This window comes from Dermacentor silvarum, chromosome 10, assembly GCF_013339745.2.
Source record: "Dermacentor silvarum isolate Dsil-2018 chromosome 10, BIME_Dsil_1.4, whole genome shotgun sequence".
Lineage (NCBI taxonomy): Eukaryota > Metazoa > Arthropoda > Arachnida > Ixodida > Ixodidae > Dermacentor > Dermacentor silvarum.
Genome location: NC_051163.1, coordinates 125,541,871 through 125,554,997, shown reverse-complemented (window position 1 = coordinate 125,554,997; position 13,127 = coordinate 125,541,871). Strand labels below are relative to the sequence as shown.

The 13,127-nt window shown below is 46.7% G+C and overlaps 1 protein-coding gene across 1 annotated transcript in view; it reads right to left on the bottom strand.

Moving 5' to 3' along the window:
• LOC119466601 (dermonecrotic toxin SPH) overlaps positions 1 to 13,127 on the bottom strand; it is a 75,367-nt gene that overhangs the window by 16,518 nt on the left and 45,722 nt on the right. Inside the window, exons 4-5 of the mRNA XM_037727120.2 lie at positions 4,240 to 4,374; positions 2,298 to 2,423 (exon numbers count right to left, since the gene is read on the bottom strand). Coding sequence (XP_037583048.1) covers positions 2,298 to 2,423; positions 4,240 to 4,374 — 261 coding nt within the window. The remainder of the gene's footprint in view (positions 1 to 2,297; positions 2,424 to 4,239; positions 4,375 to 13,127) is intronic.

The window sequence follows — 13,127 nt, the reverse complement described above, 5'->3', positions numbered from 1 at the left end:
CTAGCACATCACGTTAAAACGGCAACATCTACAAAAGGTCAAATGGTCGTCATTGGTTCAAATACAACAGCGTTGAACGACCGTTTATATTGCAGGTGTGACACCAATATAGAACACCTTTACTGAGTTTACTGACATTCCTTAGTGAGGCATGGACTTAATATGAACTCAAGCAGTGCCTCACGAAAAATGAGGGCACAAATGCGAATGTTACTTTTCTGTATAAAAACTAGTACGGGCCCATTGGTGTTCATGGGCCCATTGTCTGTGACAGCGGCACGCAGACACCTTTATTCTCGTATTTATTCGCATTCCCGTCATGAACACTTGCTGACAATACTCTGACTTTATTTTAAATTGTTGATAGGTCATGACAACCGACAATTGCGGAACATAATGACGTACAGGTCGTAGCCTCATGAAACGCGAGATGCAACTAACTATGAATACTTTAGATATGATTATTGTCATACATAGGAATGGCACCTCGAAAAGTGTAATGCAGATGAATATGAATATTTGAGCGATGATTCTAACCAACTACGTCGTCCACTATCTCAAAATAAAGAATTATTGCACATGTATACATAATAACCAGCGTTTCTCTAACATTTTAATTATTGATACGAGAAGGCCAAGCGCATTCGGCGAACTCTAAACCCCGTTGTTATAATGGAGGCGGTAGATGAAGTTTTGAGAAAGGCAGATGTTGGGAGAGCGATGTGAACCAATATTTAGCTTTCGCAAGTTTGCGGAAATTGAAAGTAACGGCCTTAATAGCGCTTACGACGCCCGAACTTTCCATCTGTCACGCAGCCACCATAATCATTAGCATGGAACCACGACCATTTGCCTTAGAGTCACACACACACACACACACGCACACGCACACGCACACACACACACACACACACACACACACACACACACACACACACACACACACACACACACACACACACACAGTGATTATATTGACTGTTAACCTTTGCAGTTCTTAAAACCGACTTATGTGGATTAGTCAACGATAGGGTGCGTATTACCTTCGAAAAAAAAACCACCTCACTTTTCTGGGACTGAACCTGAAACGCGAAAAGAGTGAGCGAATTTAATCCATAAATGAGCCTTATTAACAGCAATCAATATGATTGTTGCCAGCGAACCACTTCGAGTGCAGTTCACGTGTTCCTACGCAATCTTCTGAAACTGCATTTGCTGTCTTTAATGAAAGCTGGAGACCTTTGCGTAGCTGGTAGGATAGCAGAGAGAGAGAGAGAAAAGACTTTATTTTATGCTATACTCCAGGTGTTGGGTGAAAGTTACGATACTCACAGTGATTCTCGCCATAGTTTGGCATGACATGTTTACCGCTGAAACGGTTAGTTAAATTGCAGAGTGAGGGCGAATAAATCGACAACGTAAGTAATTCCTCTGCCTTGTATGCATCCGCATAATTGATTTGCCGTATTCAATGTCCTAGTGCTTCGAGTTCTCGAATAATTCGCTCTCGCTCGGCGATCTGCTAACTTCTTGGTTAGCTTAGATAGGAGAGCGACTGCGAGGAAAGGCATTGGCCCCGGATTCCAATCTCGGACCAGGACAAATTTTTCTTCAACTGTGAAGCTTTTTTACTGAAAAACATGTGAAGGTTTCCTTTATAGTGTCGTGCTACAAGATTGGCGGATGTCAATATTTCCCGTACATGAGCTGGACATTGTGTCTTGCTTTCGGAAAGCAGTCTACGTCGCTTGAGCATTTTTCACCTGCGTCGTTGAGCTAATCATAACAGGTCATAAGCAGTCACTAGAATATAAACAGTGGTGCCAACCGGTCATAATTGATCGTTTGCATAACGCCATAACAGATGTAGATAACTTTAACATACCGCGTTTTGGATTTCAAACAATGCTTCAATATTGTGCTAGAGAAATGTGTTTGCTTACTTCCTAGCTCGTAAGCCGAAATTAAATTATGGAGCTAAAGTTCCAAAACTCAACAAGGGGCTACGAGTGGTGCCATAGTGAAGGGCTGCGCAAAAATTCCAACAGCCTCACATTACTTAACGTACCCTAAAAAAAAGGTACAACCGTGTTTTTGCATGCCGTAACCTTTGGAAGCGAACCCGCGACCATGTGCTCAGCAGCCCAACACATAGCCACTGCGGCAGGCATTGCACGTAAACAATTAGTGCACAGCCATAAGTCATATTTAAATTGAACTACATGCATACCCCTGCTTCCTGACAGCGAAATAAAAATACGTTTATTCAGCATAGAAAAATGGACAGATATACTTACCTACGTGCTCAAGAAGGTCGGCGTGATTTTCAGAAATGGAAAACCTATCCAGTGCTCCCTTGAAGATTTCTTTGTCAGCTGCACTGAATATCGACAGCAGTACGTTTACCATGCGACTTCGAGGAACTGAAACACACGCAACAAGGACAAGTTAGCTGCTGAAATTTCCATAACTACGTGTGCAGATTAAAGGCCACGTAAACAAGCCTAATGAATTCACGATAAGGAAATTAAAAAAAACTTAAAGGGCGAATAAAGCAACTACAGCTACAAGATACAGAAACACTGCGCAGTGTTTGTTTATTTGTGTTTTCCCTTCTTCCTATCACGGTGCAGGTCAATGACGTATCCCCGAAAAGTCAACGCAGATCCATACCATGCACATTTTATTGGTCTTTCAATCAATTTTACGTATCATTGCTCAGTCAGCCAATACCCGAAAGGCAACATCATTGTAAACGCTTGCCCCCAAAGCGTCGTAACAGCACTGCGTTAGTGATGATAGTACTGGGATAGCAATGCGCCAAGCTGCCATGAATAGCACATTGCCACAAGGGCATGAGCTTGATCCTCTGTGGCACTGTTGAGCGCAGTTTCGCTTTTCATACGCCGAGGGCGCAGTTCAGGATGAGGAGGTGGCCTGACGATGATGATGGAGACGCAACGAAAACTAGGGACACAAAAAGACTTAGCTTCGAGTTGTGAACTGCTGTGAGAATGAAACGGCTGCATGCTTTAGTTCCATTCAAGGGAGTTTTACAAGTTTATATTGAATTAAGTGCCAGTGTGAGCCGTGAGGCAACTATATGCGCACGGTTTACAGCTAATTACAAACAATTCTGTTACGTCATTGCTCGAAGGATTAATTCACCTTCATTCAAAAATACACGAGTTGACACAACGTACATGCATGGTATATATAGCGCGCTGATGGGAAGTGCTGATAAACGCTTGCCAGCACGCAAGCACTTATCAGCAAGCATGTCACATCGCATTTGCATATTTATGCTTTTTCGTCCTGAAAATTGGTAAAGATAGGGCTTCGTCGACCTGCCGCAGTGGCCTAGCGGCTATTGGGGTGCGCGTTCCATATTCCCAGGTGGGCAAAATTAATCCTGAGTCTGCCACTACACGTGACCCATAAGCATATCGCGGTTTTGGCTCGTAAAACCATTGAAAAACATTTTTAGGCTTTCGTCATGCCGTGCAGCAGTTTAAGCTACTGTCAATGGCATATTGTCGCTAGCAACGTGAAATCAAAGCCAAAATGATTGACGTCATGGTAGGAGTGGCGGTCAACGCCCACCTTTACAGTTTTCTTCCTCTCGTCTCAAGAATACATAGCCTCTGTAAAGCTACCGCCATTTCTTGAAGCCGAGTCTACATATCCTATTTTCTTCCGTATCACTTAAACATAAGCTGCTGCTTTTTTTACAGAAACTGAATTGTTTTCCTTCTGGCAATTCGCCAGTGGCTCCAATGGCGCTTGGCCTACATTATCGCCATTTGCGATAGATTATAAGGAAAGTTTAAAAAGCGAGATAAACCAATCGCTACATTATACGGGCCCTGTTTGTACACGCACTGTAACTCAGTTAAGAGCGAGAAGTGGAGAAAACAAGCAGCACGATTTTTGCTCGTCCCGGCCACATGATGCCAACAGATAATCAAGCCAGGAGAATCATTTGGGAGCTTATGTGCTATTTTAGTTGATAATATCAAATGGTAAGGCAAATAAAAATGAAAATAGACACAAAATAAATCACCTCGTCACCATTGGGCGCCGCACCTACATCATCTTCTTTATCGTTGGGTGATCTACCAATTGAGTTGCGGCGACGGTATTCGCACACCAAAAACGTTCAAAATCGAGCACGTGATGTAATAAACTACATCTATTTGTAAGCAAAAGACCAACAAAATAAAAGTTTGCCACCCATACCTTCACTCCAAAGGTAGCGCATCAGATTCTCGGCCAGGCTAACACCCCCTGCGTACATATTTTCTCTTCCGCGTAGGTTTGCAGTTTTGATGTCAACGTAGAGGAGTAGCATTTTGTTCCTGTAGCGTCCATTTTCTGTATTGTGGAAAAGACACCGATAACATCCGTGAATCTACAGAATGCAGCATCACAGCCTATTGAAGCGTTTTTGCCCAACATATATGTTGCAGCATGCAGGCATATAGAAATGCCGGAGAACGAACACGCGGGTACGGTGGCTAGATGGGTAGGTGTGCCGACCGAGCGTAGTTCACCACTTCTCCGCATCATGACGCAGAAGTGGCGCTGCGGACAGTATAACGGCTGAGCTGCACGCAGCATCGGCTGCGCTGTGTAGACGAGCAGCGTGTTTGATAGTATCGCTGCCTATGCTCTAACTGTGAAGTACGCGCCGTTTTGAGCAGTGTAGGCAAAGCCAGAATGGGGAATTTGTTACTGTCGTCTTAGAAGACACGATATGCTGAAGTCGGTTTTCTAGCTTGGCGATTGGTCATATTTATTTGTATAAACGCGGCGCTTCCAGCCCATTGCATTACATACGTAGACGCATTTTTTCCATGCATAAAACAATACTGCAGTGGTTTTATACGGTATATGGAAACGTGTTTACGTGATATTTAGTGAGTTCTAATGTTTCAATTTTGTGAAATCCAGCTATTGTGTTTACTGCTGCCTCAGTTACGATATTTAAATTGTTACGAGACGAATTGTGTTGGTCACTGTTTGGTTGCAATAACATAAAGCAATACGTCTTGGGCTAGATTCATGAATATATTTAAAATACAAGAAGCGCTCTCATAACTTGAGTCAGCAGACGCACCAACATAAATAGCCTAGCGCCAGCAAGGTCGCCACGTTGGTACACCACATCATAACATTATTCACAGCACACGCCTCCGCTTCAGGTGATTCCTCTTCTCCCTGTTGCTTTCGCGTGCCATGTTCTTGCCCTTGACAAGGAAGTAAAGGCGTGTAATTAAATATAACTTCACAACATCGTTTGTGAGCTCTTTCTTGTGCCGCTCACAGCCGATCAAATTCAGAGGATTCAGCGGCAGAAAGGATGAAAAGTCGGCGATACTGTTCCTTCGTAACTCATTTAAACAGCACAGCTTGAAGGCGTCTTCGAGCGATGATACCAGTTCTGTTAGTGATTCAGAAGGGAGCTTGCTCCCTTCTGAAGCACTTCTCCATTCTGTTCCTTCTCCATTCTGTTGAATTCAGTAATATCCCTGAGCAATCGCAGCAATTGGTTCTTTGCAGGAACTTGCTTGCTTCATAGCCTGCTATATAGAATACACTGTAAAATTATTTACAGCCTTAAAAGTGAAAAAGGGTGTAAATGTGTCTATAACTCGAAATTTTAGGGTGTTACTTATATAAATAACACCCTAAGGGTGTGAGTTATAGACACATTTACACCCCTTTTCGATTTTAGGGGTGTAAATTATTTTACAGTGTATAAGCCTAGAGTCACTTTTTTATTTCCCTGTAGCAGCGCAGCGGTGCTCGATGTCGCAGGCGCTGAGCACCTCATGTGCGGCTTGCAAATTTGCAATGTCGAGGAGCTTATCGACGTACGCTTTTCGGTGTACGGCTTGCTCATTAACGTCGCCGACACTGAGCAAGCTTCTCAGCAGCCCGGGGCGAACATTTTCGCTGTCTTTCTCACAAATTTAGAGCCTGAAGCCCGACTTGCAGTTCGGAGCGAAGCAGTAAGTCTCCTTGGTGATCTTCTGTGGTCGAGCAATGCCGCCGCTAATCTCGCCGGTCATTTTTCCGACCTGGAACATTCCACATCGCTTAGGAATTTCCAAACAGTACGAGAGACGCAGAGCTCTTCACCTTTGAAACTGACACGAACAGACGACATACAACTATTCCACTACTGGCTTTTTTTTGTTTGTTTGTTTGCTCGCCGCCAGCCACCCCTGTAGCAGACGATGCGCGCTGCGGAACCGTTCAACTGACCGCAGCGCCAATTTTGCGTCATGATGCGGAGAAGCGGTGAACTGCGCTCCAGACGCGCCGGTCGGCACACCTACCCATCTAGCCACCATAACGCGGGAGCCAAAGCAATGGCAGTGACATCTTGCGAGGCTTTGTCCAACTGTAATGCGTTGGAGACGCTTCATCATTTTCAACTGTAAAAAACTTATCTAAGGAAACTCAAACTACTTTTGCCAAATATAGCTGATGGTTATGGGGCAAAAGAAATACAGAGATAAAATAAGCAGATAGATGCAGAGAGAACAAGGGTGAGTAGACGGACTAAATCTATGAATTTAAATTTTTGAAGACGTAAAACGACCGCAATCACAGCAATGAAGAGCCGTTGGTCGAGTAATTAAAGATTGCGTATAGACGAAAATTCTTTAAGTTTGGTCCACGGTAGAGGCGCCGACAGTGTGGAACTAGCGGAATAACGGAGTAAGTCAAAAATACTTCAGTGTCATTCAGCTTCATTTTACATTGATTACAAGGAGGAAGCAGCCGCACCCGCCGCGGTGGCTCAGTGGCGAAGGCTGCTGAGCACGAGGTCGCAGGATCGAATCCCGGCTGCGGCGGCCGCATTTCGAAGAAGGCGAAATGCAAAAACGCCCGAGTGCTTGCGTTGTAGTGCACGGTAAAGAACCCCAGGTGGTCAAAATTAACCCGGAGCCCTCCACTACGGCGTGCCTCATAATCAAAACTGGTTTTGGCACTTAAAACGCCAGAAAAGAAGAAGGCAGCAGCCGCGTAAAAGCTACTGCAGTGAGCAGCTTGACAAAGACGGCTGCCCCCGCTTTACCAGCAATGAACCGCGTGACATCGGAAAACACGCGTCGGACAGGCATCTAATAACTAATAATGCGCACCCCAAATGAGCGCATCAAAATTATATACATGCACTTGCGCTTCAAGATACTGAGGAAAAATTCAACTTTCTTCAATCAATTAGTGAGTCTCAAGCCAGTGCGCCTGTCTGGCATAATTCTTATTTTGCGCGTCAATGCGTGCGTGCGCGTGTCTGTGTGTGTGCGCGTGCGTGTGCGTATGCGCGTGTGTGTGAGTGAGTGAGTCAGAGTACAATGCCTGAAAGGGCAACTCCGGCGCTTTTTCAATGTCAACTGGTGTCAATCAAATTAGTTGCGTACGTTACTGTCTACTTTCGTCTTTTCCTTAAAAGTATCTGGCGGAACCCATCTCGCGATTATTGTCGACGCTACTGCATTTAGCATTGAATAAATATAGCTGCACAAGGTATCGCCACCGGCGAAAAGAGTTATCTATGAGGCGTGTACTGCAGCGGGATTTCGCGCTTCCCTAAGAGCACTCGGTACCATCTAGCGCAGCCACCGCCGCGAAGATTGCGCGTAGCCTCTGAAATGCATGGCGCGCCGGTGCGTGCAAACGCTGAGAAGCGCGTCCTGCGGAAGCCGGGATCCGCTCCCATGCTTATTTCTGGACCCGCTACGCCATCTAGTGGCACTGCCGAGAATTTTGCGTGTAGCCTCCGAGACGAGAGCCTTCGATTGCCGCACATTCAGTGACCGAAGTTGGCGAGAGATCCATTGTACAATGGTACATACACAGTGTATTCATGGCCCAGCTCGCTAAAGCGTTGGCCTGAAAGGGTTTCATTGAAAAGCAACACATACCCCGTAAAGCAACACTTGACTTCAGCCAACCAAGAGAACAGGCTGGCTTCAGGAAGGGATATTCTACGATGGATCATATCCATGTCATCAATCAGGTAATCGAGAAATCTGCGGAGTACAATCAACCTCTCTATATGGCTTTCATAGATTATGAAAAGGCATTTGATTCAGTAGAGATACCAGCAGTCATACAGGCATTGCGTAATCGAGGAGTACAGAGGCATACGTGAATATCTTAGCAAACATCTACAAAGATACCACAGCTACCTTGGCTCTCCACAAGAAAAGTAGAAAGTTACCTATCAAGAAAGGGGTCAGGCAAGGAGACACAATCTCTCCAATGCTATTCACTGCATGCTTAGAAGTATTCAAGCTCTTAGACTGGGAAGGCTTAGGAGTGAGGATCGACGGCGAATATCTCAGCAACCTTCGGTTTGCAGATGACATTGTCCTATTCAGCAACAATGAGGACGAATTACAACAAATGATTGAGGACCTTAATCGACAAAGTGTAAGAATTGGGTTGAAGATGAATATGCAGAAGACAAAGATAATGTTCAATAGCCTGGCAAGAGAACAAGAATTCAGGATCGCCAGTCTGCCTCTAGAGTCTGTAAAGAAGTACGTTTATCTAGGTCAATTACTCACAGGGGACCCTGATCACGAGAAAGAAATTTACAGAAGAATAAAATTGGGTTGGAGTGCATATGACATGCATTACTAAATCCTGACTGGGAGCTTGCCACTGTCATTGAAAAGAAAAGTGTTCAATCATTGCATTCTACCGGTGCTAACATATGGGGCAGAAACTTTGAGGTTAACAAAGAAGCTCGAGAACAAGTTAAGGACCGCACAAAGAGCGATGGAACGAAAAATCTTAGGACTAACGTTAAGAGACAGGAAGAGAGCGGTGTGGATCAGAGAACAAACGGGGATAGCCGATATTCTAGTTGACATTAAGCGGAAGAAATGGAGCTGGGCAGGCCATGTAATGCGTAGGATGGATAACCGGTGGACCATTAAGGTTACAGAATGTATACCAAGAGAAGAGAAGCGCAGTCGAGGAAGGCCGGAAACCAGGTGGGATGATGAGGTTAGGAAATTCGCAGGCGCAAGTTGGAATACGCTAGCGCAACTCAGGGGTAATTGGAAATCGCAGGGAGAGGCCTTCGTCCGGCAGTGGACATAAAATATACGCTGCTGCTGCTGATGATGATAATGATGATGACCCCGTGCATCTGTGGCGCAGGCCGCTATTATGTCCAGTTGCTGTCCTTGAGGATCCAGTGTGACGTGGGTTCGGTTCAGCTCAGCAGCAGTAAAATGACCACATCTTGTTCGTCATTGTTCATCGAAGATTGGCGCACACCTACTGGCACATACCCAGTGACCCAAGCTGACATGAAAGAGGATCACTGTAGACCAGCACTGACTGAGTGGCGCATAACCACTGCTCCAAGTCGGTGTTAAAGTGGTCTTCGAACAGTGGTATACCTACCCAGTCCCGCATCTCCAGTGACCCATGTCGGCGTGAAAGAGGTTCATGAAAGAGCGGCACGTATGCAGACATTACCGCATACTCACTGACCAAAGTTGGTCCGATGGTTGGTTTCGAATCCTGTTCCCTCAGCAGCCCGATGCGCCACTCGTTCGACTACAGACTACTCAGTGACCCAGACAGGCAGGTGCAAACATACATGGTTGAACATAATGGTTGAACCCCGGCAGCATGAAATGTTCTGACTTACTAGTACACCACGTTTCTGTGAACATAAAAGATCAAAGTTTATGCCACATGATTCCAACAGCCAAAGTGATATAATCGTTTTTTGGTTGAAGTGACCGTGACTTTAAGTGCATCACTTTGACCAACTTAATCCTGTTTTTTTCTTGATTTCACAACGTGCTGAATGTGCTCAGGGGTGATATAACTAGCCGACATCACGTTGCAAATAGCCATCATCGAATGCTTCTAAAACTGCAATTGTTAAGTGCTGCTAATCTTTACCACATCACTTTCGCGACAGATAGCAATGATAGCTGACGTCTCCGTGCGACGGGCAAAGATATTCCCATTCCTTCTCCAAAGGAACTTCCAACCGATTTCGCGCTTTCGGGAAATTGGCGTCCCCAGTAATCTTTTCGTTGCCGGGCGCAAGTGCTCACTTATATAGATTGGAGTGTCGTTCTGCAATCCGATGGTCGCATAAGTTGTCTTCTTTTTTCGAGTGACCTCGAGAGCCTTGTCACGTTTTGCGCGGCTTTGAAACTGGACAATGATGTTCGGTTTATCTTTATATTTAGTCTGCACCCTATGGCACACATCACTGTCATAGGCTGATGTGGGTTCTCCATTAGCTTCGCCAACTTCCATCAGGAGCTGTGCAAACTTCTCATCATCTGCTTTTACAATTCCCTTGATTTCAATATTTCAATTCGCACGAGAATATCTCCGATTTAAGCATGTTTATTTTACTGTCAGCAAGATTTTTTTCGAGAGCGTGGATCCTCAGTTTGAGAGCATCCTTTTGCTTCTTTATGTAAAATAAGGGATCCGAGACTGATCAACTGTTTACTGTTTTCATTCGATCATCTTCTTCTTCGTCTCTCTCTCTTCACTTCCTCTTCTTCTTTGACCGGGACGTTACATCCTCCGGGTCTCTTATTGGCATCCTTCCGCGGATGGCAAGGCACTAGGTTACCTACAGTTGCAACTTCTGTCTTGCCTGCTGCTCCTTCAAAGTGCACAGACTTGAGTATACCTTGCTGCTTCACCGTTCTGAGGACAACATAAGGGCCTGTGAAAGCATTCTTCGAACAATCAAGACCTTTTCGAACTAGCACCACGTCTCCAGGTTGTACGTTGGGCCTATGAGTTACATGGCACGATTCGTAGCATCTCTTCATTGTCCGTTTATACATATGGTATTTCTCTACCGTCTTTTTGCGTTCTGGAATATGGATCTTCCCTACTACGTGAAGTTCGTAATCTGCTGGTAACCACGTCGTCTTCTGAAAGGCAGCAAACTGAGAGCTACAGCTAAGTCCAGCTGTGTGAGATTGATTGTGATGCATAACCGTGCCTCAAGAGCGCACTTCCATCCTGCATGAAATCTGCGTATATAGAAATGAAGGTCTTCAAGTCACCTATGAAACGTTCCGCTAGGGCATTTCCTTCCGGGTGGTATGGTGCTGAAAATCTCAAACTGTAGCGAAGCGTTGGAACTCTGAAGTGAGTCGTCCGCTCCAGCGCCTTGAAGTGGGTCGGCCGCTCCAGCGCCTTCTAGTGGGTGATTTTCTTCGGCTCTCCAGCGCCGCTCGTGCTGAGAGTCCGTGCTGCGCTTTTTGGACTGTCGCCCTTACGCTGCTTTAAGTGCCGTCCAATAATACCCTTATAAATTGGTGGAGGTGCTGTACCCTCAAAACCGCTCCGAAACCCCTTCTATGCCCCTGGAGCTTCGAACCCGTGCACTACCATCTGCCATGCCGCAAGACGCCTCCCAGAAAACGCCTCCTCCCGCACCACCCGCCTGTCCCCGTTTCCCTCGTCACCGCGACCCACCTATCCTCACTGGCGCGGATGGCACCGACGTGGAGGACTGGCTCACTATCTAAGAGCGCGTGAGTGTACCCAACAAATGGGACGAGGTAGCCAAATTGAGCAACTTGGTCTTTTACCTAGTGGGAGTTGCAAGTGTGGTTGTACAACAACCACGAATCCGATTTCCCGACCTGGTTCGCTTTCAAGACTGCCATTATCGACGTGTTTGGCCACCCTGCTGTTCGTAAGCTGCAAGCAGAACAGCGTTTGCGCGAACGAGCTGAGCAGGCCGGGGAATCTTTCACTAGTTACATAGAGGACATTCTGTACTTGTGCAAGAAAACAAACGCGACCATGTCCGAGTTGGATAAGATAAAAAATGTCATGAAAGGCATCGACGACGACGCCTTCACCATGCTCTTCGTCAAAAATCCTCGCACGGTTGCAGAGCTAATAACTCTGTGCCAGAGTTATGAGGAGCTACGCCGGCAGTGGTCATTGACCCGTCGGCCACCAGCACGGGATGCAGATATCGCTGGCTTGTCAACCATTTCAGACCACACCACCTTGCTGGCAGAAATGAAGACATTTGTGCGCGAAGAAATTGCACGCCATCTCTCTCTGCTGCCGTTTGCACACCCGCAGCATGTGGAACACCCATCAACCACATTCCCGCCTCCCCTCCGCCGAGTGATTGAACAGGAAATCACCGAAGTCATGCCCGAATATCACCAGCGCCCTCCGGCACCGTCGCCACTTGGCTGCGCTCAAGTTGTCGCCAGGCCAGCCCAACCAATCTCTGCGGCTGCTTCGTTTAGTTACACCGAAGCCGTCGCCGGACCTCAGTCGTTCGAAGCGGTTGTGCCGCCTACGTACGCCGATGTCACTAGGCTCCGTCTGCAGCCGACCATGCAGCCATACCAGCAGCCACTACGTCCATAGCGTCCTGAGCCATGGGTGGGACCCTCTCCGGCAAACCGTTGGCGCACTTCCGACAACCGTCCCATATGCTTTGCGTGTGGTTACGCCGGCCATGTTGCACGTTTTTGCAATCACGTGCAGTCACCTCGAGTCGCATCACTCGTCATGAGCCAATCCAGCCGCCCTAATTACGAACCACCGCCGCCTTTGTCACCGACGTTATGCCCAGCTCCTTCTACCCGCCGTTCGCCATCTCCACGACGTCGCTCATTGTCGCCGATGCGGCCAGGTCAAGTCGCACGAGATCGGGAAAACTAGTCGTCGCAGTCCACGAGGCAAGGGCTGCGACGCTATCGAACTGTGAAAGCCCTCAGCAGAGAACATTGAACATAATAAACGTGTTTGTAAACGGTGTTCGCGTAACTGCCCTTATAGACACTGGAGCCGCCGTATCCGTTATGGACGCCAAACTCAGCTGTTTCCTACGAAAAGTGACGACGCAACTTTCGGGGCTATCCCTTCGTACGGCTAGCGCCCAAAGTATTCACCCGACAGTAGCATGCACAGCTCGCGTCGTCATTCGGTACGCGATGTATGCCGTCGAATTCATCATTATTCCTGCATGCTCGCAGGACATCATCCTGGGATGGGATTTTCTATCCCGCCACAACGCCGTCATTCATTGCACACCCGCCGAAATAGAGCTCTCGCCGTTCTCAGCGATG